The 27,460-nt window shown below is 41.9% G+C and overlaps 1 protein-coding gene across 1 annotated transcript; it reads right to left on the bottom strand.

The window, feature by feature from the left end:
* Nucleotides 1-708: 708 nt before the first annotated feature.
* Nucleotides 709-27,460, bottom strand: DDX21 (DExD-box helicase 21). Its single transcript, XM_046027756.1, has 15 exons — nt 27,328-27,460; nt 23,862-24,311; nt 21,454-21,529; nt 19,825-20,003; nt 18,257-18,374; nt 16,867-17,052; nt 15,650-15,795; nt 14,408-14,557; nt 13,801-13,962; nt 12,522-12,641; nt 10,918-10,991; nt 8,003-8,162; nt 7,072-7,206; nt 4,115-4,159; nt 709-3,277 (listed from the first exon to the last, which is right to left on the bottom strand). Exons 1-15 carry the CDS (start codon nt 27,403-27,405, stop codon nt 2,981-2,983), a joined length of 2,376 nt encoding a protein of 791 aa, XP_045883712.1. The 5' UTR covers nt 27,406-27,460; the 3' UTR covers nt 709-2,980.

The following is a 27,460-nucleotide window of genomic DNA, read 5'->3' as shown; positions in this document are numbered from 1 at the left end:
AGTGGCCAGGCACCTGGGTGGCTCAGAGGGTTAAGCCTCTGCCTTCAGCTCAGGTCATGATCTCAGGGTCCTGGGATTGAGCCCCTGCATCAGGCGCTCTGCTCAGCAGGGAGCCTGCTTCCCCCTCTCTCTCTGCCTCCCTCTATGCCTACTTGTGATTTCTCTGTCAAATAAATAAGTAAAATCTTAAATAAATAAATAGAAAGTGGCATTCCCATACTATGGGATCCCATGTAGTCATCAAAAATGTTTTAAGATCTGCACTTACTGAAAAGCATGTACATGTAGACAAGAAAAAAGCAAATCACAAAACTGAATGATTCGAATTTTGTAAATGAATTCTTGGAAGAGATGCTCACAAAAAAGGTTAGATATGGAGTGACTATTAACTTACGTTTTCTCCTATTTGGATTTTTACACTCATAATTTAATTACTCTTAAAAATTTCAGGGGCTCCTGGGCGGCTCAGTCATTAAGCGTCTGCCTTCAGCCCATGTCATGTTCCCAAGGTCCTGGGATTGAGTCCCGCATCGGGCTCCCTGCTCAGTGGGAGCCTGCTTCTCCCTCCCCCACTCCCAGTGCTTGTGTTCCCTCTCTCACTGTCTCTTTCTCTGTCAAATAAATAAAATAGTTTAAAAAGTTCTTTTTTTTTTTCACGGTAAGTCTTAATTTTAGGAAAAAAGCCACCAAAAGCATACATAGGAAATACTAATATCTTTATTCTGGCATAAAGCGGTATTTTATACATTAACTCAATTTTACAGAAAAAGCATTTTATGTACAATTGTAAAGAAACTGTTGCACAGATAGCTCCAACGTAAAAATGGATCGTATTTTAAAAGTTCATTGAGATTGATATATTGGAAAATATTTTCTTTGTAGAAAATAGTAAAAACCACACTTCCCAGGCTAGCCTAACAAGCCCACTAAAATCAGGTAATAGTGGGATTATAGATTTATAAGTTTGGTGTGGATTCCAGGATCCAGGAGAAAGTTCAGCTTCACTTAATGAAACATCCATGTATTCTTTATACGAAGTGAAATTCCCATGAATCTTCCCCTTACTCTTGATTTCTGCCTGAATATTTTTCTGTAGGCTAAGCCATAATCCACATTAAGGTTTTAACTGCTCCTTCCTAAAGGACAGGTACCATACCTTATCTGCTTGGTAAGGTATCCATTCCTATCCAAACTGAAATATTTTGGTTGTTATTAAAATATGCTCAGGACTAGACCAAAACTGGAATCGAATAAATTATCATCTACACAGCATATGAGTGGTCAGTCATCAACTTCTCCTGAATCCCTGTGGCTTGATGGGAAGCCATAAGGAGTGGGAGGAAAAAGTGGTAAAATGGACAAGTTGATCAAGAAAATAAAGCCAAGAGAATTTCTGAAAACAGAGAAACATCCCAGGACTGAGGGACAGAACTGAAGTCCCGACTAAGGACACACCGCCTCAAGCATCAGAGAGCTGAGCTGGCTATTGAATGCCTTACTGCAAAGGTCACACAGAGTTAGGTTAAAAAAAACCTGATCCAGTGAGAGGAACCAGGGCTTAAAAAGATTTCAATTGTTCAAATGTAATCAAATGAAAACAGGATCAGCCATGTATTTTAACTTCTCCTATCAGCTTATTCCCTGAGATTCTCAGTACAGAATTTCTAGGAATTAAGGCAAGAAAACAACGCCATCCGTGAGCTCCCGCACTGTGCAGAAGTTTGGAGGAAGTAATATTTGAGAACTCAGAGTTACCTGGCCAGGGGCTGTATTAAGTTATCAGTTCCCTCAAAGCAACAACTTAAAATAACCATATAGAGATTGTCCTAAAAGGAAGTCTCCAAGCGGCTAAAACCTTTCAATGGAATAGCAGTCTTACAGAAACAGGTCCTATACAGTGTTTATAGAAACTAGGCCCCTGAGAAACCACACTGGATCATTCTACCTAGAACCCCAGTTTACCCAATAGAAGTTAATCTCTAGAAACGTTAATGACCTGCTAGTTTTTACCAGGAAAAGAATGCTTTATCATGTGTCTTCACTTGCTCCTCTCTTTGCTCTCAGAGATGTAGGTTTCCTTCTCACAGAAACATTTTCAGTGGTTTCCTGACTCTTGTCCGCGATGCAAATCTCTGCCCCCCCCCACTCCCTTAATTCCTTCTTGGTAAATAATGTTAAGCTTCCAATAGGAAGTGGAGTACCTTGTCATTGAGCACCTATATTATTCAGCCTCTTTACTTACAAAGGAAGTTCTGGAGCCTTCTTAGTACAGTTGGAATTCCTTAAAGACACTTGCTTTTTATTAAAATACTTTCTATATATATATATAAATAGATAAAATCTGTGAAGAATTCACCAAAGCATGACTCACACCTTACATTAAGAAGTTAAAAATGTATCGAAACATACATAAGGATGGCTAACCTATATGTCTCCCATCAAATGTATCACCATCCTCCAAACTGAGAGCATGTGCTGCCATAAAATGCATTACTTACCAGCTAAGTTTGAAACCTTGCCTCCAAACATGGCTCAGGACTAATTCTCCGAAGACAGGCTATAGGAACACTGAGTCACTGGCAGGCAGGGGGCTGAGGAATGCCAATTACGGAGCCGAGGCTGGACAGTGCCTCTCCAGAGACCGCAGCCTTTCCCACAGGTATCCAGGGAAGGACACCATTTAAGTATAGAGACAGCTTAAAAATATGGGCCAACACATGCTTGATTTTTATCTTATAATCTAGAGACAATGTATCAGAATAAAAATGTAATGAATTCATACACCTTTTCAAAAAAGAAGCCTGATACAGAAGTTGCAATCATTACAAGTAATTATCATCAGATGAAATAATTTCCACAAAGCTTGTCTCTCTGGGCGAGATGGGGACAAGGCAAGTGGTCAGGAAGGAAACCCATGTGCTTTTCACCTTGTAGGAAAATGAGTGTTCAGTTCCATGTCGTATAAATCCTCTACTTCAAACTACTGTCCGAATGCTTTACTGAAACTCCGCTTCTGGCCTTTGTTTTGGGATCTGTTATTTTTGTTGCCACCTCCTGATCGCTGTCCTCTGAAGCCTCGATTTCCTTCCCGCTGTCCCCTGAAGTTTCTGTTTCCTTCTCGCTGTCCTCTAAAGCGACTGCCTTCCCGCTGTCCCCGGAACCCTCGACTGCCTTCTCGCTGCCCTCGGAAGCCTCGATATCCTTCCCGTGGTCCTTCCAGCTCTGGCTGCTCTGTGGCCACTGAGAGCTGCCAGCGCCGTGAATCATGCCATTTTTCCTGCAGAGAGACGGTCGTCTTTTTACCTGCTCTGATTTTTACTGAATTCAGTTATAAAAAAACAACAGAAAAACCTTTTTTTTTTGCTTTTTCTCTAAAGAAAAACCTGACTGATAACCTAAGTATTTAAAAGGTCACTGGTTAGAAAAAATACCACCTTCATGGCCTGAAAGCCAGTCCTGGCAGTGTAAGAGAGGTACCTTCATCACTGTATCATTTATTCAATTCATTTACTCCTGGGTATCCATAGCTATCCATCAGAGAGTAAAACATGCAAATAAAGCACATATAAACCCATTTCTCAGAGCAGTACTAAATGAAGATCTAGCAATTTAAAAAATGTCTATGTAAGCCCCATACAACATATACAGGGGAAAAAAGCTGGATGTTGTGCACCAGAAAGGAAAGAAGGAAAATAGGCAAGCTGAGTAATAAAACTATCAGAGTAAAAAGGCTAGGAGAAAAAATACTAAAATTCATTAATTCTAATTGTCTTTTAAAAAAGGGATGAGAGCTGTTGTTTCTCTTTCCATTATTCTGTATTTTCAGCAATGAACATATTTTCTAAAAAAGATTTTCCTTCCCTCCCTCTCTCCCTATTTTTCTTTCTCTCCCTCTTTTTCTTCTGAGAAGGAAAATGAACAAGGGGAGGGGGGAAGGGAAAGAATCCCAAGCAGACTCTGAGCTGAGAGCCTTACACGGGCTCCAGCCAATGGCCCCAAGATCATGACCCAAGCCCAAGTCAAGAGTCAGATGCTTAACCAACTGAAACACCCAGGCGCCCCAGTAATGAACATTTTATAATTTAAATATTCAAAATCCAAGAGATAAGAATACCTGTATTTCTGTTACTGCGGCAGTAGGGACATCAAAGCAAACACCCTAGAAATCAAAACAAATGCAAGTTAACTCAGCCTTTCACCAGAACTGTGTATGTCCATTAAGTGATATTCCAAAAGACCAGATATTAACATTAAAAATCAAAACCAAAACCTCCCGGTATTAATTTTTTATAAACTTTAGAATAAGACCAATAAATTATACCTCCCAAAGGCACAACAGCAAAAACCCAAGGATATCTGGGACTCAAATATCCTCAAAAAAGGACTCAAAATGACTCAGAACAGACCAGAGATCATTCTTGGCTATCACACTTTGCTAATTCCTCAAGCAGCTAATAGCTACATTTTAGAGCTGAGGAAACAGGTTTGGAGAGGCTGACTTATCGAAGGTCTCCAGCTCATAAGCAGAGCAGGTTTTAAAAATCTGGTCAGGGGGCACCTGGGTGGCTCAGCGGGTTAAAGCCTCTGCCTTCAGCTCAGGTCATGATCCCGGGGTGCTGGGATCGAGCCCCGCATCGGGCTCTCTGCTTAGCTGGGAGCCTGCTTCCTCCTCTCTCTCTGCCTGCCTCTCTGCCTACTTGTAATCTCTATCTGTCAAATAAATAAATCTTTAAAAAAAAAAAAAAAAAAAAAAAATCTGGTCAGTATGGCTCCCAAACCAATGGTCTACATTAAAATAACGCTGCCTTCCATAAGAAAGTATCTTTAGGATGACCTACTAAAAGTAGAAAAATAAATGATTTTTTTTTTTTCAAGAGAAAGGGAGGGAGGGGGAAATGGGTGAAGGAGAGAAAGAGAGAATCTTAAGCAGGCTCCACACCCAGCAGGGAGCCCAATGCGGGGCTTGATCTCATGACCCTGAGATCATGATCAGAGCTGAAACCAAGAGCTGGACACTTAAGCGACTGATCCACCCAGGCGCCCCCAAATAATTATCTTCTATTGTTACTTTTCTAGTTTTTCACAATTCATCCTGCTGTAAAAAAGTTTTTTAAAAATTAGGGGCATCTGGGTGGCTCAGTCAGTCAGATGTCTGCCTTCAGCTCAGCCCATGATCCTGGGGCCCCGATATCAAGTCCCACATCTGGCTCCCTCCTTAGCGGGGAGTCTCCTTCTCCCTCTTCCTCTCCCCCCACTCATGCTCTCTCTCAAAAAAAAAAAAATATTTATTTGAGAGAGTGAGAAAGCATGAGCAGGGTGAAGGGCATAGGGAGAAGTGACCCCTTACTGAGCAGGAAGCCTGATGTGGGACTCAATTCTGGGACTCTAGGATCATGACCTGTGCCAAATGCAGACTCTTAACTGACTTGAGCCACCCAGGCACTCCCTCCCCCCACAAAAAAATCTTAAAAAAAAAAGTTAAAACACTTTATAGGACAGTAGCAGAGCCATCACCTCCAATTAAGGAGATCGTATTTCTTGGTCTTCACAATTGTAACTGAACTACTCTGCATGTCACAGGCACTCCTCCCCCATGGCTGCCTTTAATTAAAACGTTTTGTGAGGAACACCTCATTTCTATCCGGTTATAACCCCAGGTAACATGAGATACTGACGGACTTTGCAATTAGAGGAATTCTTCATTCACCTATTTTTTTTAAGTTTATTTATTTATATCTATACCCAATGTGGGGCTTGAACTAATGACCCTAAGATCAAGAGTCGCGTGCTCTACCAACTGAGCCAGCCAAGCTCCCCTTCACATATTTACTAAGTATTTAACACCAGGCACTCACTGGAGTACAATGATAATGAGAATATTGTTTTTGCCCATTAGTACATCAGAGTGTTCTTGAGGCCCTCAGTCAGAAAGCAAACACAGCAAGGTAAGATTTAGCTTAATAAAGGCATGCTCTAAGGACTCTGAAGTCCAGATAAAGATGGCCCAACTCCACTGTGTGGCCAGGGAAGCTTCACAGGGAGACTTAGGGCCAAGCCACATCGTAAAGGATAACGTGGGGGAAAGAGAGACCGTGAACACTGGGTTGAGCCTACACTTAGGATGATGGAAAGCAAGGTGTGCTTGGCACGGCTGGAGTGGAGGGTACTGGCAGTGAGGACACAGAGAGGAAGCTGGTCAGAAGAGCAGGAGCCAGCTCGTGGAGACTCCTATCCTCCATGTGAAAGCTGAGACTAACTCATACAGTATGTGGAGTGGCTTAAGGAGATGAACACAGACATGCACCTGATCTGGTTCACTAGGCCAGTGGTTCACAAAATATAGTCCACAAAGTCCTGGAAACCTGAGATCTTTCAGGGAGGTTCCACAAAGTCAAAACTATTTTCATATGAAAATGTTAGGTGTCCTCTCCACTCGCCTTCTCTCACAAGCAGCCAGCAGAGTTTCCCAGACACTGTATTACATGTGATGGTGTCATTGCTCTGATGGCTAATGGAACGACAGGCTTAGGTTTTAGAGCTCCAGTTTTACTTTCTGATACGGTAAACATTAATAGATATAACCCACAAAAACAAAAGCTTTTTGGGATCCCCAACATTTATTAAGCACATAAAGGGGTCAGGATACCAAAATGTTTGGGAACTGCTGTACTTATGCATACCACTACCTGAGAGCAGGACTTGAAAGGAAGAACATCAGGTTCGGACGGCAAGATTTTAAATTTCAGGTTTGAATTAAAGATTTTGCATGCAATTCTGAATAACTTTCAGTTGCCTAATAACCCCAGCTGGGTAGAAATCATCAGGGAAGCAGCTGGATATTCATGTCCAGCACGCTGTGCATAGGTCAGGGTAGAGATACAGATGGGGTAGCTGTCAGTGACTCAGTGGCAACTGAAGGTCATGGATGACATGCTCAGAGAAGACTATCTAGAGAGCAGAAAGACGCAGCACCCCCACAGAACAGGGAGAAGCCTCCATTCGGTGCTTCATCATCCACATTAAGCTACTGAACCAAAGCAAGGTCACAACAGAGGCCCCAACGTTCCTTACCTGCTTTCCTTTGAGAAAAACCATTCCTTTCACTTTGGAATCAATATCCTCACTCAGCTGCTCTTTAAGCTCTTTCCAAGCATAACTAATGTTTGGCATTTCAATTGAGCATCGTAAGATCATGGTCACAAAGCCCTTACAGAAGAAAGGGGAACAAAAATCAGTCTCAAAAACAAACCGAACTGATAAAAAAAAAATTACCCTCATGTTTCTAAAATATTTCCAGAAAAGTTCTTCCTAAAAGTCTATACCTCCTCTCCACCAACACATACACACAAATTAGTAACAGTAAAACTGGGGAGCTCAGAATAAAATGGATGCATTGTGTCAATGTTAGTACCAACCCAGCCGTGTTATCATAGCTTTGCAAGATGTTATGCGAGGGGGAAACTAGGCAAAGTATAAAAGGGATCTCCTCTCTCTGTTATCTCTTAAAACTACATGTGAACCTAAAATTATTTCAAAAAGTTCATTAAAAAAAAATTTCATTTAAGGAAAAAAGCATTTATCTTTCTAAGTTTCTAGGGAGATTGGCTAAACGTATCATATGCATTTATGTGTTTATATGGTTGGGGTTTTTCTTTCAGGATTAAAAATATTGACATGTAACCCACATACCATAACATTCACCATTTTGAAGTATACAGTTCAGGGATTTTTAGTATATTCACAAGGTTTCAACCATCACCACTATCTAGAATTCCAAAATATTTCATTACCCCCAAAAGAAACCACATGCCCATCCACACTCAATGTCATTTCCCCTTAACTGAGACACTGAAAACTATGAATCTCCTTTCCACCTTTATGGGATTTGTTTACATACATCGATCTTCAAACAAAAGTAAACAATTGAGACGTCTAACTGAACCCATTCAAACCCTGCTCACACTCAAAATACCAAGGGTCAGAGTTTGACAGGAAGTCTTACTGCGTCTGAGTTGATCAGAGAGCGCTGGTCTACTGATGTGGCTCCTGAAATATGGGCCAGAGCTGCTGCCAAGGCTTCCACGGCTCCCTTCTCCTCTATCAGTTTCTCTGCTGATTGCTTGAAGTGACTGATGGCAGTGGGAGGCACAGAATCCAAAAGCCTGTGGTGTGATTGAGTGTATTTGTTAAGAGAAAGGACAGAAGTGGACAGATTGCATTTTCAAGGCAACAGCATCTCAACATAAACCAGTAACTTTTAAATCTTTCAGATCTCTAACACATCATTTTGATGCAAGGTACACACAGAATCATCACATTCCTGTACAAATAAATCCACTCCTTTGATTATGTCTAATCTGACTTTACTATCAAAAGTTTCATCCCAAGAGAATAACAGAACAAATATCAGGATGTTCACCAGTGTTAATTGTAATACAGAAAGAGCATAAAATGTGCATCAATACGGACTGATTAAATAAACCATGGAACAGATACAACGTAAGTAATTCCATGCTGCCACTGAAAGTGTTGTTAATAAATGTTGAACATTTCTTACAATAAGCATGTATTCCTTTTAGAATCAGAACACACTACAGCTATTTCCATTCTGAAATAAAAGGAAAAAAGACTTCCAAATCACATTAAAAATGATATGAACTTTTTATGAGAATACACATTTGTTAGAGAGTCACTACTATCTTGGTGATAATAAATGTCACGTCTTCAAAGGAGGTCATCCAGGACAAGGATGAACAAGGTCACATGAGGCAGCCTCTTTTGGAAGGGCTGCCCCTCTACAAGACATCTCTTGGCATTTTGTCTCTTTTCTCCTTCCTGGCCACTTAACCCCAAATTTCCTTATCTAGTGTCACAAGGAACCCTGTCTACAGAATTATTTAAATAGGCCATGTAAGGGATGCCCGGGTGGCTCAGTTGTTAAGCATCTGCCTTCGGCGTGGGTCAAGATCCCAGAGTTCTGGATCAAGTCCCACATCGGGCTCCCTGCTCAGTGGGGAGTCTGCTTCTACCTCTCCCACTCCCCCTGCTTGTGTTCCCTCTCTGGCTGTGTCTCCTCTCTCTGTCAAAATAAATAAATAAAATCTTTTTAAATAAATAAATAAATAGGCCATGTGAAAACAAACTTAAAAATTACTGAGTTATATTATTCTCCTTTAGAGACCTTTCTTGAGCTATTAATATGCTAGTGTCTAGCATTTCCTCTATGCCCAGTGCAGAGCCCAATGCAGGGCTTGAACTCAAGACCCAAGCAGAGATTAAGAGAGGATGTGAATAAAGGGGAACCCTCTTACACTGCTGGTGGGAATATAAGTTGGTGCAGCCACTTTGGAAAAAAGTGTGGAGATTCCTTAAGAAATTAAAAATAGAGCTACCCAATGACCCTGCAATTGCACTACTGGGTATTTGCCCCAAAGATACAGATGGAGTGAAAAGAAGGGCCATCTGTACCCCAATGTTCATAGCAGCAATGGTCACAGTCGCCAAACTGTGGAAGAAGCCAAGATGCCCTTCGACAGACAAATGGATAAAGAAGATATGGTCTGTATATACAATGGAATAGTAAGCCTCCATCAGAAAGGATGAACACCCATCTTTTGCATCAACATGGACAGGACTGGAGGAGATTATGCTAAGTGAAATAAGTCAAGCAGAGAAAGTCAATTATCATATGGTTTCACTTACTTGTAGAGCATAAGGAATAACATGGAGGACATTAGGAGAAGGAAAAGAAAAACGAAGGGGGGGGAAACAAAGGGGGAGATGAACCATGAGAGACTGCACGACTCTGAGAAACAAACAGGGTTTTGGAAGGGAGGTGGGGGATGGGTGAGCCTGGTGGTGGATATTAAGGAGGGCATGAATTGCATGAAGCACTGGGTGTGGTGCATAAACAATGAATCGTGGAAAACTGAAAAAATAAAATGAAAATTAAAAAGAAAAAAAGGAAGAATGGGCTACTTAATGGACTGAGCCACCTAGGTACCCCTCCCCCTACTTTTTAAGATAAGCAATCCACATATTTATAATAGTTACAGAAAATAGTAAAAAAGTGATGCTCAGGGGCGCGTGGGTGGCTCATAATAAGCCTCTGCCTTCGGCCCAGGTCATGATCTTGGGGTCCTGGAGATCAAGCCCCGCATCGGGCTCTCTGCTCAGCAGGGAGCCTGCTTCCTCCTCTCTCTGCCTGCCTCTCTGCCTATTTGTGATCTCTCTCACCATCAAATAAAATCTTAAAAAAAAAAAAAAAAAAAAAAGTGATGCTCAGACTCAATGGTTCTTAAGCAGGGAATGTAGGTCACCAGTTGGAAACACTGGAATACAATCAGCACCTCTGGTTTTCATAATACCAAGCCCACACACCCCCTCCAGAATACACCACACAGCCAGAGATGCTAAACAACTAACTATCCTTCAACTTGTAGCACAATCCCACCAAATAGTTCTCTTGTCCCCAATGCCAGTGACAAACACTGCTAGTTAATCTAATCTTCACAAACCAGAGGTACCTTAAAAAAATAATCGACTCGTTCCTACCAGTTGGGGGACTAGAATGATGATGATGTGGAATATAATCTCTGGCCCTAAACTCTACCTCCACGTGGGAAGCACCCACACCATATCTAAGGTACGCTTCCTTAAAATGCCCAGACAAACCCAACTATCAGTAGTGGTTTCCTCTGGTGAACAGGATTGGGTAGGGATGAGTACAAGTTAGGATTTTTATTTTGTAGAATTTTACTTCAGCACAGTGTGAGTATTTGTATAACAAGTAGGTTGTAAATAATTTTGAGAAATAAATAAAATAAAATCCGAAAGACTGAATCTCATTACTGCACAAAGTCAGGCAATAAATGGAGTAAGCACTACCAAAGACCACGGCAGTGCTGGGAAACATACCTGATGGCATCTTTGCTGGAAGCTTTTATTATCTCTGTTGCAGAAGGAACCCCTATTCGCTTAAATTTAATTCCCTACAAGAAAATGAGCCATAGTTTAATGTACCATCTGGCCATCAATTGTTTCCACCGAGATTAAATCCCCCAATTTTTTTATATTACCAAACATACTTATTCCACATTTAAAAGATAAACTTAAAAAAAAAAAGATAAGCTTAGAACGGTTTTAGATTTATAGAAGAGTTGCAAAGGTACTACTCCACTGAGTTCCTGTACACTACACACGGAGTCTCCCTATTATTACTATTACAGTACATTTGTCATAGCTAAGAAACCAACACAGCCGCATCACTATTAACTGAATTCCAGAATTCATTCATATGTCACTAGCTTTTCTATTAATGTCCTTTTTCTGTTCCAGTGACACCACAACATCAGTTATCATGTGTGCTCAGTCTCTACTGATCTGTGGCAGTTTCTGCCTTTTCTTATTTTTCATGCCCCGTGACAATTTTAAGGAGTGCTGGTCTTATGGATTGCTGGTCAGGTATTTTGAAAAATGTTGTTCCTCACTGTGAGGCTGTCTCTGGTTTTTTGCATGCTTGGATTGAGATTATGGGTTTGGGGGAAGAAAACCAGAGGCAAATGCTGTCTCATTACATCATTTCAAGGCATATGCTTATCCCTGATGTTAACCACAATCACCCTGGCCAGGGAGTGCCTGCCTGCCTTCTGCACAGTAAAGTGCCCGCCGCCTGCTCCTTTAGCAAGTCACCAAGTACAGTCAGCTCAAGGGGAAGAGAGTAATCTGTCAGAAAAATCAGTCTCCTCTCTCCCATTTTAAATTTATCCTGTTTTGTTTTTTTTTTTTTGAAAGATTTATTTATTTGATGGGGGGGCAAAGGGGAAAAGGGAAAGGGAGGGAGAATCCTGAAGCAGACTCCCACTGAGCCCAACACCAGACTTAATCCCAGGACCCAGAGATCATGACCTGAGCCGAAATCCGGAGTCCGGAGCTTAACGGAATGAGCCACCCAAGTGCCCCTATACTTTTGGTTTTTAAGCAATTCCTATAACCCCTTAATCTGGATTTAAACTATCTGGGGTGTGTTCATGTTATCATTGTCTGAAAACTGCCTTCAAACATAAAAATAGCCCATGTAATTATAAATATGAGAAAACAAAACCACTGCTTTCAAACGCAAAACTGTTTCAAAATGGGCTTTATATTGTAGGACAGTGTATAAAAAACTGCACCATGCAGGCACCTGGGTGGCTCAGCTGGTTAAGCGACTGCCTTGGCTCAGGTCATGATCCTGGAGTCCTGGGATCCAGTCCCGCATAAGGCTCCCTACTCAGCAGGGAGTCTGCTTCTCCCTCTGCCTGCCCCTCCCACCCTCCTGAGCTCTCTCTCTCTCAAATAAATAAATAAAATCTTTAAAAAGAAAAACAACAACAACAATTGCACCTACAAGTTTTCAGTTATGGCCACATGCTAGAAATAAATACAATTTAAAGTTAATGTAAACTGAATTAAAAAAACAAAGATTCACTTTAGAATTCAATTCGACATTTGCTGAAAGAAGGCTAAGAAAATAGTTTTACCGCTTTTTGCTCCACTTGTGCTAACTGATATTCTTCCTTGTGCTGATAAAAGCAGATGCAAATCCCCGTCCTTCCAGCTCTACCTGTCCTCCCAGAACGATGAATGTAGGACTCCACGTCCTATTGAAGTAAAATACATGAGTGACAATGAACAAAAAAAGAAAAAGACCTGAGTGGTCTACGCAGAGGCAAGTGTGGTGGTTTTATTATGCACTCAGAATGTGAGGCTCCCCAGCATTGCTAAAGTAAAAAATTGTCACAATTTTAAAAAATCTCTGTAGCAGTGGTCCCCAACCTATGGGCAAATCTGCGAAAGGCATCTACATAGTGCTATGCTACAGAACCACACATGTAATTTCAATCTTCAATTTTCTAGTAATCCGCTAGAAGTTCCAATCAATAACTTAATATATCTCAAAGTTGTATCACCTCAACATGCTATCTACAGGAATCAGCTTATCACTGAGATATTTTACATTTTTTTTTAAGTCTTCAAAATCCAGTGTACATAATAGAAAGTTTAAAACATAAAAAAGCCCATGTGTACTTTCTACCTCAAGCACACGTCAATTCCGACAATTCCCAGAGCCTGACCGCTACACGTGGCTGTGGCCATCGTACCGGACAGCACAGCTCAAGAGGCTCCTTTAAACAGCATCTGTGTCACAAACCCATTGGACAGCCTTTGTAAGAACTGGAGCCTCCAGAGTAATCAGGTTACTTTTCTCTATCATTGTAAACAATCTTTTAATCTTGAGGGATCTGCCAATTTGTGGGGATCCTCATGTTGGAAGTGACAGGAACAGAACAGGCTCCTTCCGACCAACATTTATCAACACAAAGCACCGTCCACACCACGTAACTCATGCTTCAGGGCCCTCCCTCAGAGTTCCCATCACCCACAAAGCCAAGCAGTTCTAACCACGGAGACTATTAACTATAGGCCTTTCTTTCCTTTCGCTATCCTCTAGCTCATGAGTTTATCCTATCTCCACCGTAAGTCCTACCCATCTTCAAAGTCCACTCAAACACTCCCTGCTGAGCCTACCAAAACTCCCTCCAACCAGCAACCATCTTTCCAACCTGTGGCCACTGGCCACGCTTCCACTCAATAGTCAGCTCTGAGGGAAGGACCTCAGAAGAGATTTGTTCTGAAAATCACCATAGCATCCCAGCACTCAAGAGACAGCTATCACTCACCACATGAAAGTAAGTGATAGAGCCTCCCGTTTGTTTTAGTACCCCAAAACACAGTAAAATCGTAGTACAGAACACTTACCTTTGGTGGAGAACTCTGTACAACCAGATCAACCTCAGGGATGTCTAACCCGCGAGCGGCAACATTGGTTGCAACCAGAACTCCAAAATCACCATTTCTAAAGCCTTTCAGAGTGATTTCTCTCTGCTTCTGAGGAATATCTCCATGTAATGACTGGGCATCCTGCCAAAGAAAGAAATTGGCCTAAGAACACCAGATGCAACAATACAGGACCTATTAGCATCACACATCAGGCCCATAAAGATATTTGATATTTGTATTTTGGTGATACTTCCACTGAAAATACAGCAAAGGGAAAAACGTGTGCCTGACATGGAAAACCTCAAATTTTTTCCCACTCCGTGGTCATTAAATCAATGTCCAACTATACTCACTAGATGAAGGACCCCAGACAAGAGTGATCAAACCTATTTTGCCCATGTAGCCTTGGGTGTGAGCCACCCTTTCCTCACCTATGAGAGAAGACTGACTGATCAGGTGAGCTCTAACATGTAAACAGGCCCTATCAGTTGAAAGAGGCTTCCTCCCTAAAGGAAAGGGAGGGGAAGAACCAACTTGCTTTATGGCCATGTTCTGCGACAACTGGAAAGGGAGGGGAAGAACCAACCTGCTTTATGGCCACGTTCTGCGACAACTCCTGGGCTTCTTTCTTGGTTTCGCAGAAGATGATAGTGCGCCCCTGAAAACCACTATATACTCGGATCACATCCCCAATAACTGCTGCCCTTTGAGTCCAGTGGCACTTAATGGCCAGATGCTTATGAGAGAGGGAAAAAAAGATGTATTTAGTGACGCCTACCTGGACCCTGAAAATCACCCGCTCAGTGCTACTGGAGCTAGAAGCAATTGTTTAAGCCTAGCTAGAGCAGACCACTGCCACCACCGTTCAGGGACAACACACACACGCACACACAGACCACTGAAGCAAAGAGCCATCTCTCTCTCTCTCAAGTCAGTGTTTTTAAAAGGGCAGGTGGGACTCCTTTAAGAGTCTCTCTCTTGGTTTTGGCTCAGTTCATGATCTCAGGGTTGTGAGATCGAGCTCCACACTGGGCTCAGCCCACAGCATGAAGTCTCTCTCCTTCTCTTCCCCTCACCCTGCCTCCAAACTCACTCACTCTAACACATAAATCTTAAAGAAAAGAAAAAGAGAGTTTTTTCCCCTTTCTCTGGTTTCTCTATTTCCTTTCTTTTCCCTCCCTCCTTCCCTTCCTTCCTTCGTTTCTCTTTCTCTTTTCAAGTAGGCTCCTCTCCTAACACAGAGCCCAACACAGGGCCTGAACCCACGACACTGAGATTAAGAGTTGGGTGCTCAACAGACTGAGACACCAAGGAGCTCCTGGTTCCTCCATTTCCTGAACTAACTAGGAAAATGAAGAAAAAGAAACATCATTCCTTTGATTCCGGCAGGAAACCAAGTAACTGGCAAGAGAAAAACGTCTGAATGTTTTGTCCTTTTCTTCACTTAAAAATGTGATTAGTCTGTTAGCCTATAGGATGAAAGGAATTCTATGCTATGGATCCTAAAATGAAAACGCTTTAACACAAAGTATTAGATTTCTCTGCTGCCCTCAGAGTGTTTAAGTTCTAGGTGTAATTTCTTTTTACTTACATAATTCAGACAGATACAGATTCCAAAAGATTCTGAAGGCGGACTATCAGATTATGAAATTTAGAAAACACACATACCACATACAACTCAAACAGAAACAGATCTTTACTTGGCTCTTCACGTGGATTTAGTATTTATCTGCAAACCAGTGTCTATTTGCCAGTCCTAATACCATCTCACAGGGAAAACATGACATACAGTTTATTACTAACTCTAGCAGTTGAATAAATCACTCACCTCCACAGTTATTGCCGTTTTCTGGGTCTTTTTACCAATCAGGTCCACCTGTTCATATGTAGATTTCATGTATTTCTTAGCAACATTATATACCCAATGAGGGCAAGTGGCAGAAAAAAGCAATGTTTGGGGATTGTCTTCTGAATCTTTGGGGGGAAAAAGTCAGTATGAATAACCCGAATCAGCCTACCCATATTCCACCTCACCCAGTTCTTCCAGAGTCCATCAACATGCTATAGCAACCATGGGAGGCCACAGCAAGCACTGAGGACATAAAAATGAAAGACACAGAGAGTCCTAATGGGCAAAGAAATACTGCCTAAGTCACTGATGTGAAGTACTTTGAAGTAATTTTGCTTCCTGACCACTGGCCTTCATGAACCATGAGGGAAATTTATTATGAGATATAACTGGAAAACACCTGTTCATCAAGTCCAGTAACCATCCAGTTTAGATCACTAAGCAAACATCCTACAATACCAGAATAGATTCTATACTTATCTATATTCTCTAGCATCTCCTCAGTTTTTAGAGTTTCAGCCTATTCATTCTTTAAGGTCAGGTACTAAAAAGCTCCTCTACACCCCCTTTTTTTTTTGAGTTTGCTTTTTGAATAATACTGCATGTTCATATATTTCAAATGGTGGTTTAAGTAGATAGAATCCTTTGGAGAGCAAATTAATCATGTACATTGAGAAGCATGAACTATTTATACCTTTAAACTCAATAATTCCATTACTGGACACCCATCCTAAAGAACAAATTTCAAATAGTGAGATGTGAAGGATGCTAGCTATATGCATAAAAACATCTGTAAGCAGAATTATTTATATCATCTCAAAATTAAAATATATACATGGAATTAAATCATGGCACAACCTCTTCATGGAACTGTTAAAGCCAAATTTTTATGTGCACAGTAAGATTAAAATTAACATACACACATATGTACGACAGTACAAAGTCAGGAAAAAAGAGACCAAAAGAAAGGCACACCAAGCTGGCAGATATGAAATTTTTCTTCTCTTACTTTCCCAAATTGTCCCCATTATAGTTATGTGATAAGTCATGATTTTTAAAATCATTTATTTAGGAAAACTCTAAGTTTTCTCTAAGTCACCCCCCCCAATTTAAGCTTTCATTTAACATTTAGAAGCCTGCTTAATCACCGTTCTTCCTCGAAGCCCTTCCAGCAGCTCCCTGAATTTGGAGCTTACCTTTCTTGTATGCCACACTTAAAATCTCTTCCACTTGATCAGCAAACCCCATATCCAGCATCTGGTCAACTTCATCCAGGACAACATGCTTAAGTTTGGTGAGATCTAGCTTGCCATTCTGCAGGTGGTCTTTGATACGACCTGGGGTCCCAACCAGGATATCAATCCCATTCCGCATGCGTTCAACTATAAAGAACATCAATGATAAAACATGCTGGGTTTTTAAGTCCTTTTATTAGTCCGGGGTACCGGTTAAATACATTTTTATTCTAAAATACTTATTAACCAAAAACATGAGGTAATATGCTAAATATCAAAGATAAAGATACTCCAGGGGAAACTCAAGATAATCTAGGGGGAACAGGTAAGAAGTGACAGCCCAGTGAATTGTGTGACATAACAGAAAAACACGGGGTGTGGGATGGAAGCACCAGGAAAGAAATTACTTTCTTGGTGGTGGAAAGTACCAAGGTTTCACAAACAAAGCAAGAATGAGGATCTTAAAGAACTTTATATAAGGTAAGCAGGTATGGAGAGAATGAGACCAGGCAGAAGGGCAGTGTTTCCAGAAGGTCTAGAGATGTTCAGGAAAATGAAGTCCAGTATAACGAGGTGAGAGGATAATGACGCAGCTTTTTGTTGAACTGTCTTTACAGTCTAGGGGGTACACTGGGTACTCTATATACATTAGCCAATTCAACCTCACAACACCATTACAGGATGCGTTTAGTAACCTTGTTTTTTCACATGAGCAAGTGCAGAAAAATCAAGCACCCTGAACTTAAAATTACAGTGAGCAGAGTCTAGATTCAAACATAGCCCAGCTCATTTAACCAAAGCTGAGAAGAAATAATCGCAAGCTTTACGTGCCAACTGCAACATTTTTAATGACTTAAATCCTTCCCTGAAATTATTTATCTGCTCTACTTAATGAAGTTTCAAGGTCTTGAAATGGTTAAGTAATGGAGTCCTACGATAGAAGCCTGCAACATTTGGCCCCTGGGCCCAGAAGAAAGAAGGCCCACTTGCAGCAAGAAAGAAACAAAGACCCCAGAAGAGGCAGATTCATTGTCCTTGACAGATAAAAAGAGTAACTCTGAATCATGACTTTCTAGTGCCAAGGGCCCAAATGGACTCTATCCTCTTAGGTTCAGTAACAGATCTTTATGGCCTTTAGGTAAATATAGGTAAGTAATACAAAAATCCAAGTAACTATATCCAGGATTTGACACATCATTGTGTATGACCGTGTTCTGGACCATCTTTAAACAATAATGACAAAGAATAATGACTAAGCCAGGGAAAGCCAGATGTCAAGGTCTGAGAAATCCAACCAGGGCATCCAACAATGGCTGGCATTTTTCTTTCCCTCACTTTTGGATATACTTACTCTGACCTCCATAGGGAGTTCCACCATAAAAACAAGCCACTGCCAGCTTTCTTGTGATGTCACTGAAGTCTCTGCTTACTTGATTTGCCAACTCCCTTGTGGGTGCAAGAACCAGCACCTGAAAAGGAAAAACTAATTATTGAATTCAAAGTACTATGCAGCATTTGCTTCTTCACAAATCTGGAATTCACTAGAAGGCTCAACTCATCCTACCAAGTATTTAAAAAAATCTATTAAATGCTTTGCAACGTACTTTGTGTGGCGAAGGATCATAAATGTAATACAGTCCCTGACAAATCGGCTCAGAAGAAAAGTCTGTGATCCTACCAACCCCAAGGGACGTAGGGCCCCAACATGCTGTGCTCCAGGAGGGTTGCACAGAGCAGGCCCAAGGAACTGGGCAGTTTTCTGGAGCTGCTACTACTTAAATAGCATTCCAGGAAAGCAACAAGTTGAGCAAGGAGTAACACTGCTGATAATAACAACCTTAACTAATCTTTGAGCTTTTACCAGTCTTAGGCTCTACTAAATGCTTACTATGTATTATTCTCACTAAATTCTCACAAGTTACTGACTCACCTACAACTATATTATACAATTGTACCTACAATAAACACACAAAAGATTTTGAACCAAAAGCTAAGAAGCAAAGCCTAGACTTAAATTCAAAGTTTTGGGCTCCAAAACCAATAGACTGAATCTCCACACTATAAACTGAAAGTAGAACAAAGACGAGTTAAGGCAGGAGCAAAATGGTGAGGAGCTTTGAATCCCAGAGCAGTCTGAGTCTGACCCAACAGGACACACAATATGAAACTACAGATCCTTAAGTATGGTAACAGCATGAAACAAGTATGATTTCAGAATATTCACGGATTCATCAGATAATTCATCCAACAGCTATTTACTGAATACCCACTATGTGCCAAGCTGGAGTAATTCCCAGTGCTGGAATAATTCATTTGTTTAACGCTGGATTTGTTTAGAGCAATAAGCAATGAAAGAATGAGGGGTGGCAGGCCCGTAAACAAGTGAGGCGGGGCCTGAAAGTCAAGTGCATGAACCCATAACCACGAGGACCACATAGGCATTTCAGTGAGGTTAAGGATTGCCAAATGCCAGGTTCTCCAGAAATGAACCCAACAAATACCATCCTGACAAGGAAGCTTGGCCTCTTCTCCTCTTTGAGCACGCCTCCTCCTACTCATGCCTGTCTACTAAAACTGCTTTCTCCATCTAGATAAAAATGGTCAAAGACACCTGAGCAAACCTGTAAGCCCCAGGGACATCTAACAGTTTAAAGGGAACACAATGAGCACTAATAATACAGGTGATCACAACCATGGGGCAGATTATAGTATTTAAATACATAGGGTTTGTGGCCAATGATCTTAAAAGAACAATCCTGCTTTAACTTCAAATAAAAATCTGTAATAGATAAAAAAAAAAACAAAAATAGACTTTAAGGAGAACCCAGTAAAAAACTATAGTATACGATGTAAGCAATGCCTAAAAGGTTTTTCTCCTGTGCAGATATGGAGCCCGGACTCTACGTTAAAGATAGTTACCTGAGGGGCACGGCCTCTTTTCCGGTCTTGCAGATCTCCCTGAAGCTTCTCAACCAAAGGGATGGCAAAGGAGAATGTCTTCCCAGTTCCTGTCCGTGCCTGTGCAATTAAGTCTTTTCCACTATAGACGTGGTGGAATGTTTTTGCTTGTATAGGAAACAGGAAGGTCACCCCTCGGGCTGTGAACAAATTAACCATGTTAATGTTAACCATGACACTGCGGTTCTCAAAATCCCGGCCAGGCTTCTGGTCCTGCAGAATTAAGGAATTCTACCTTCTGCTCAATATCTACAAAGTCAGGGGCACCTCGGTGGCTCAGTCATTAAGTGTCTGCCTTCGGCCCAGGTCATGATCCCAGGGTCCTGGGATCGAGCCCCCCATCGGGCTCTCTGCCCTTCAGCCCAGGTCATGATCCCAGCATCCTGGGATTGAGCCCCCCATCCGGCTCTCTGCCCTTCAGCCCAGGTCATGATCCCAGGGTCCTGGGATAGAGCCCCACATCGGGCTCTCTGCTCAGCAGGGAGCCTGCTTCTCCCTATTCCTCTCACCCTGCTTGTGTTCTCTCTCGCTGTATCTCTCTCTGTCAAAAAAATAAAATCTTTTTTTTTTTTTTTAATATTTTATTTAACAGAGAGAGAGGTCACAAGTAGGCAGAGAGGCAGGCAGAGAGAGAGGGAGAAACAGGCTCCTCACTGAGCAGAGAGCCTGATGCGGGGCTCGATCCCAGGACCCTGAGATCATGACCTGAGCCGAAGGCAGAGGCTTAAACCACTGAGCCACCCAGGCGCCCCAAAAATAAAATCTTTAAAGAAAAAAAATCAATAAAAAATAAAAATCTACAACGTCAGATTCCAACGCATTCTGGTAGGGAAGAATCTGCTGGACTAAAGAATATCATCAAATTTTAAAGCACCAAATTAGAGTAAATATTATTTTAAGAGTTTAGTCACTTGTCATGAAATCTCATCCGTAGGTCAAGAGAAACCCCCAGATCAGGTGCTCTGCAGTCCAGACTATGCCACACCTGATTCAGGAAGCACCTACTCAAGAGTCTGTGACTAACTAGCTCAGTCACGGGCACACTGCCAGGCTGAGTGCTGGGCAAGGCTGGTATCATGATGCCTCACCAAGCGGGAGAGGATAAAAAGAAAATACAAATGGCAGGAACCATTTACTTGCACCAGTACAATTGGTCCTCACACTTCTGAATACACATACTGGTTTGAATAAAAGTGAATCACCTATTTAAGAGACAGTAAGGAGGGGTGCCTGGGTGGCTCAGTCGGTTAAGCTTGTCTTTGGCTCAGGTGATGATCCCAGAGTCCTGGGACTGAGTCCTGCATCAGAGCCCCACATTATCGGGTTCCCTGCTCAGTGGGAATCTGTTTCTCCTTCTCCCTCTATCCCTCCCCCTCCACTACTGCTCTCTCACTTTCTCGCTCTCAAATAAATAAAATCTTACAAAAAAAAAAAAAAAAAGCAGCAAAGCCATCATTAGTACAGTCCTACACTGTGTCTACAGATCTATTGCATTGTATGGTTGCATATATTGTCCTTTATCTCAACAAAAACAGTGGAGTACTTCCAAATAAATATTCTAACAGTATACAGTATTTCCAAAAATATTACCTTTGAGAAGTTTAATAGTCTGTTCAGATATGGGAAAATTAGAGAAAGCTCCTTCTTTTTGTTCCACAGGTACTTCCTATCAAGGAAAGGGCCACAGAAAGAAATCAGTAATTTCACACCTACAGGTAATCATTGAGAAGTCTTCTGAGAAAGAAACAAAAGAACCAATTCTAAAACATCTGCTGTAAGTCAACCAAAAAGGCACGGAAACTGGTAGGTAAATCAAGATTCGAAAAGAAATATAATTTGTAAAACCCTAAGGAAAAAAAATCTGTAGCAAATACATACTGTACATATACTATGTGTGGCTGGTGAAGGCAGATTCAGTCTCGTCCAAGAACTATTCTGTTGCCAACCCACAGCAATAATATAGAGTATCCCCCAACCCCTTATCCACAGGGGATTTGTTCTAAGACCCCTGAAACCATCAGAGGAGTATGGAACCTTTATATATACTATGTTTTTTCCTATACACACCCAAGATAAATGTATAAATTAGGCATAATAAGGGACTAACAACAACAATAATAAAATTATTATGTATGTGGGGTCCTGGGGTGGAGCCCTGTGTTGGGCTCCCTGCTCTGCAGGAGCATGTTTTTCCCTTTTCTCCCTTTCCCTCAGCAGCTCACCTGCTGATGCTCACTTGGGCGCTCTCTCTCTCTCTCTCTTCCAAATAAATAACTAAAAAATATTTTTAAAATCTCTGTATTTTTACATTTCCCTTGAGATATCCTTTTGGACCCATTGATTATTTACAAATACGTAGCTTGCTTTACAAATGTTTCAGAGATTTCTGTTGTTTTCTATTATTTCTAGTCTGATTACTATTTTCAGGAACAGACTGATTTCATTATTTTAAGCTTGGTCAGGGGCTCCTGGCTGGGTCAGTGGATAGAGCGTGTGACTTTTGATCTCAGGGTCATGAGTTTGAGCCCCACATTGGGGGCAGAGTTTTCTTCAAAATAGGGTAAATTTGCTTAAAGCTTTTAACAGGACAGCAAATAGAAGCAACAAAGAAGGATGAACTGGGACATCTTTTCCTTTGCCCATTCTTTAATAGAAAGACAGCTGGCAACAAATTCTCATATGCTTCTTCCTATGCCCTCCTATATATACCCATGATAAATTTATAAATTGGGCACAGTAAGAGACTAGAAACAACAGTAATAGAACAATACACCATAATAAAAATTATGTGACTGTGGTCTCTCTTTCTTTCAAAGTATCTTCCTGTGCAACATTCACCCTTCTTGGGATGATGTGAGCTGATAAAATGCTTAAGTGATTACATGAAGTGCGGTGGATGACCCAGGCATCGCCATGCTGCACGACAGGCACTATTAACCTTTTCTGACAGTGTGTCAGGAAGAGAACCATCTGCTCCTGAACACGGTGACAGGAAGTAATGGAAACCCTGGAGAGCGGGCACCTGGGTGGCTCAGTCGGTTGAGCATCCGACCTTGATCTCAGCTCAGGTCATGATCTCGGGGTTGTGAGATGGAGCCCTGCCTCCGCTCTGTGTTCAGCAGAATTGGCTTGAGATTCTCTCTCTCCCTCGGCAACCCCCCAACCCCGCTCATGCTCTTTCTGTATCTCTAACATAAATAAAATCTTCAAAAGAAAAAAAGGGAAAGGGAAGAAGAGAAAAGAAAAAAAGAAAAGAAACTGAAACCCAGGAAAGCAAGATGTGAGATCAGGGGGGACTATTGTACTGCTGCACAGGTCATTAACCCTTTTCCACAGCCGCATCTTTCACTTCCATCCACAGAAAATAAGGAACAAACATTTATGACAAAGTGGTCACTGTGGCATTATTTGAAAGTAAAAAATATAAATGTCCAATAGTGGAATTAAGTGATTTCTAAACATTTATATGATGGAATATGAAAGCACAAAAATATTTAATATTTAAAAGTGGGGTAAAGTGGTTGAGATTCTCTCTCACTCTCCTTCTGCTCCTCCCCACCACGAGCACACACTCGCTCTCTCCCCCTCTAAAATAAAAATAAGTAAAATCTTTAAAAAAAAAAGAGTGGAGGTCAAGAGTTGCATGCTCTACTGACTAAGCCAGCCAGGCACCCCTCACCCACTTTTATTTTTTTTAAGATTTTATTTATTTATTTGACAGACAGAGATCACAAGTAGGCAGAGAAGCAGGCAGAGAGAGAGAGAGAGAGAGAGAGAGAGAGAGGAAGCAGGCTCCCCGCTGAGCAGAGAGCCCAACGCAGAGCTCCATCCCAGGACCCTGGGATCATGACCTGAGCCGAAGGCAGAGGCTTTAACCCACTGAGCCACCCAGGCGCCCCACCCCTCTCCCACTTTTAAATAAAACCAGTAGCAATTACCCACTTACTTATCTGATACAATAATGAAAGACACACTCTGTACACTAAAATATAACTTACCTGCTCTACTTCACTGTTACTTTCTTCCCCTGGGGTTTCACTGGAGTTAGAGACAGGTCCAGAATGAGGGAATCCATTCTTCAGCTTGGGGCTTTTCTCTCTAATTTCTCCATTCATTTCCTTTTCTTTTTTCATCTTCTTGGGTTTAGGAGCATCTATTTCTTCTTCAGAAGGTTCTTCACTTTTTATTGCCTTTTTGATTTTAGGGGAAACAACTTTCTTTTCAATGGACTCCTTTGGTTTTTTCACACTTTTGGTTTTAGGAGAAATCATGTTATCCTGAGATGGTTCCTCTTTCTTTTTTGCCTTTTTGGATTTAGGAGAACTCAAGTCAACCTCATTGGACTCGGCTTTCTTTTTAACTTTTTTAGCTTTGGGGGAAATAATTTCTTCCTTTACTTCTGTTGCCTCTTCAGTCTTATTAGATTTTGGCTTCTCTTTTCTACCTTTCTAAAAAAATTAATAAAGAAAATACAAACTACTGAGCAAAGCATGCATACATTTGTAGGATACATCAATTCTGGATTATTTCAAGATCACATAATTATGAAGAACACAATTTGGGGGCATTTTTCAACATCTGTACTTTCACCTTGTAATTACGTCAAAACACTGCTTTTTAGTACCATTTCTTAACTATCTGGAAATAAGTACAGTGTATATCAATGATTTCATCAGCTTAGAAAAGAATGCCTCTTGTTATCTATTCAATTCATGTTGGTTAAATAAGTTGTCAAGCTTTCATAGGGGATTGGGGGTGGCTCATGGGATCCTCAAGGCTCTAAACTACGTATCTATGACTACAGAAAGTGATCAAGTACATTTTATTTCTCTAATAGAGTATTAAGGCCATATACATCCACAGATGGACAACACATTTCTTTCTCTTCTAGAATACCTGTACAAGTAAACAGGAATCCATTAATACCTGTCTTGGTTATCTGACAAGTGCAAATGAATTTACAGAGACACTTTATGAACCAAAAATCTATAAAACCCCACAATATATCACCCCATGTGTAAAAGAGATGTATCTAATTTAAGCAGCGGGGGCGGGGGTGGGGCTTCACAGTAGCAATGCCCAGTCACCAAACTGTGGAAAGAACCAAGATGCCCTTTAATGGACGAATGGATAAAGAAGATATGGTCCATATGTACAATGGAGTATTATGCCTCCATCAGAAAGAATGAACACCTAACTTTTGCATCAACATGGACGGAACTGGAAGAGATTACGTGAGTGAAATAAGTCAAGCAGAGAGAGTCAATTATCATATGGTTTTACTTACGTGTAGAGCATAAGGAATAATATGGAGGACATTGGGAGGTGGAGAGCAGTGAGTTGGGGGAAATCAGAGTAGAGAGACAAACCATGAGAGACTGGACTGAGAAACAAACTGAGGGTTTTGGAGGGGAGGAGAGTGGGGGGGTTGGGTGAGCCTGGTGGTAGGTATTATGGAGGGCACATACTGCATGGACCACTGGGTGTGGTGCATAAACAATGAATTTTGGAACACTGAAAAAAATTTTTTTTAAATATATCAAAAAGGACATGATTTCATAGTGATCCGAAGGGGCACATGCACCCCAATGTTTATAGCAGCAATGTCCATAATAGCCAAACTATGGAATGAGCCTAGATGTCCATCAACAGACGAATGGATAAAGAAGATGTGAGATAGACAGATACACACACACACAGACACACACACAATGGAATACTATGCAGCCATCAAAAATGAAATCTTGCCATTTGCAATGATGTGGATGGAACTAGAGGCTGTTATGCTAAGCAAAATTAGAGAAAGACAACTATCATATGCTCTCATTGATATGAGGAATTTGATTAACAAGACAGAGAATTATAGGGGAAGGGAGGGAAAAATGAAACAAGATGAAACCAGAGAGGGAGACAAACCATAAAAGACTCTTAATCTCAGGAAACAAACTGAGGGTTGCTGGAGGGGAGAGGGATGAGAGGGAAGGGGTGGCTGGGTGCTGGAGACTGGGGAGTGTATGTGCTATGGTGAGTACTGTGGATTGTGTAAGACTGATGAACCACAGGCTTGTACCCCTGAAACAAACGATACATTATATGCTAATAAAAAAAGGAGAAAATTTAAAAAAAGGGGGGGGGGATGGGGAGGGTAAGCACCATTACAAGGAAATGGAATGGGTGAAACCTCCACACTAAACCAAACCCAGGACAACAGCTCCTACCTGAAATGTCTGGCTTTTTCCAACTTTTCATAATTAACTTATTGAAAGTTAATTACTTAATACTACGAAACTAAGTAGACAGGTGTTGTAGCCTCTGTTAAAACCTCTCTGAAAGGCCAATCCCAGAAGTATGATGACTATTACATTTAGCTAAAATCTGCCCTCTAAAATTTCAGGCCCCACTTCTGCTCTCAAATCATTAATGAGGGTACTCTTTCCCACATGATCATCTTTCAAACATTTGAAAAATAATCTGGTCTCCCCACAAGACTTCAGTTCTTTCACCCCTAACCCAGGGGTCTCTTCTGGAATGTAATGGGGTTTGGCCAGGTGCCTCTTCACTTGAGCATTCCACAACTGAATATCTTCACTGAAGCGGAGCAGGTAAACCAGGACCTCTCCACCTGTGGGGACAAGTCTGTGCTCCCCCGCTTCCTACAACGCCAAAATATTGCTGTTGTAAAAGCTCTCCATCAAAAAGACCCATACACAGCCAAGGAAAGGTAATTCTAAGTCATGCACCATAGGAACTCAGGGACAATCTTTGTTCTCACTGACTGACCTTATCTCAGAACAGAGAATCGTCACAAGTTGAATCATCAACTAAGGAAGTAACAGTGAAGATGCAGACAGCCATCAAGGTAACTTAAGACCCCTACACACTGCCGACCTCTATCAAAAATACGGTGTACACTCAGCACCGCAACACATCTTTATATTTCCACGGAAAACCTGGTCCGTAGACATTAAGGCGAACACTTCATGTTCTAAAGGCTGCTGGCCGGAAGACACTGTACTTCCCTTACTACTCAAGTGTCACTGCAGACGCCGCTCACGTGTGCAGTGGAACTGAAGTGCGGCTATGTCTAGTCCAAAGCTTCAGTCCCTACCTTGACCGACAATTCCCTCCGCACACGCTCACTCCCGGAATCAGGTCAGGGCCTGAGCCAGCAAGGTGGGGCCCAAGCCTGAACATCCGAGTGCGACCCGACTGCGGGGCACTCAGACTCCCGGACCACGTGTGAGCGGCGCTCAGCGCAGCGCCAGATCGCCTGGGCCGCTCGCTAGTCCCCCGCCCGCAGAGGGCACTGCCCCCTGGCACTCCTGCGGTCGACCCCACGCTGGGCTCCGGACGCGCCAAGTCCGCGTGCGCGCCACTGGCTCCCAGCCCGGCACCCCACCCCGCTCCCGTACCCCGCTCCTCTCAGCGTCCCGGGTCCCGCGGCCCTCGGTAGCACCCTCTCACCTGCTTTCGCGGTATCTCCACTTCTTTCATGGCAGTGTCTGAGTCCAAGTCCGCGTCACTGAGGAGTTTGCCCGGCATCGCTCAGCGAAAGCAATTGAGACCGACCGGTCAGGTCCACCGCGTGGAGAGGAAG

Source organism: Meles meles, chromosome 13 (genome assembly GCF_922984935.1).
Source record: "Meles meles chromosome 13, mMelMel3.1 paternal haplotype, whole genome shotgun sequence".
Taxonomy (NCBI): domain Eukaryota; kingdom Metazoa; phylum Chordata; class Mammalia; order Carnivora; family Mustelidae; genus Meles; species Meles meles.
This window is presented reverse-complemented; position numbering and strand designations above follow the sequence as displayed.

Excerpts from the sequence above, each read along its gene's own strand:
- DDX21 (XM_046027756.1), bottom strand. The coding sequence starts at position 27,405 with ATGCCGGGCAAACTCCTCAGTGACGCGGACTTGGACTCAGACACTGCC. Across the intron at positions 13,963-14,407 it reads AGAACGTGGCCATAAAGCAG|GATGCCCAGTCATTACATGG; the intron begins GTTGGTTCTTCC and ends TTTCTTTGGCAG. Across the intron at positions 12,642-13,800 it reads TACAGAGTTCTCCACCAAAG|GACGTGGAGTCCTACATTCA; the intron begins GTAAGTGTTCTG and ends TTACTTCAATAG.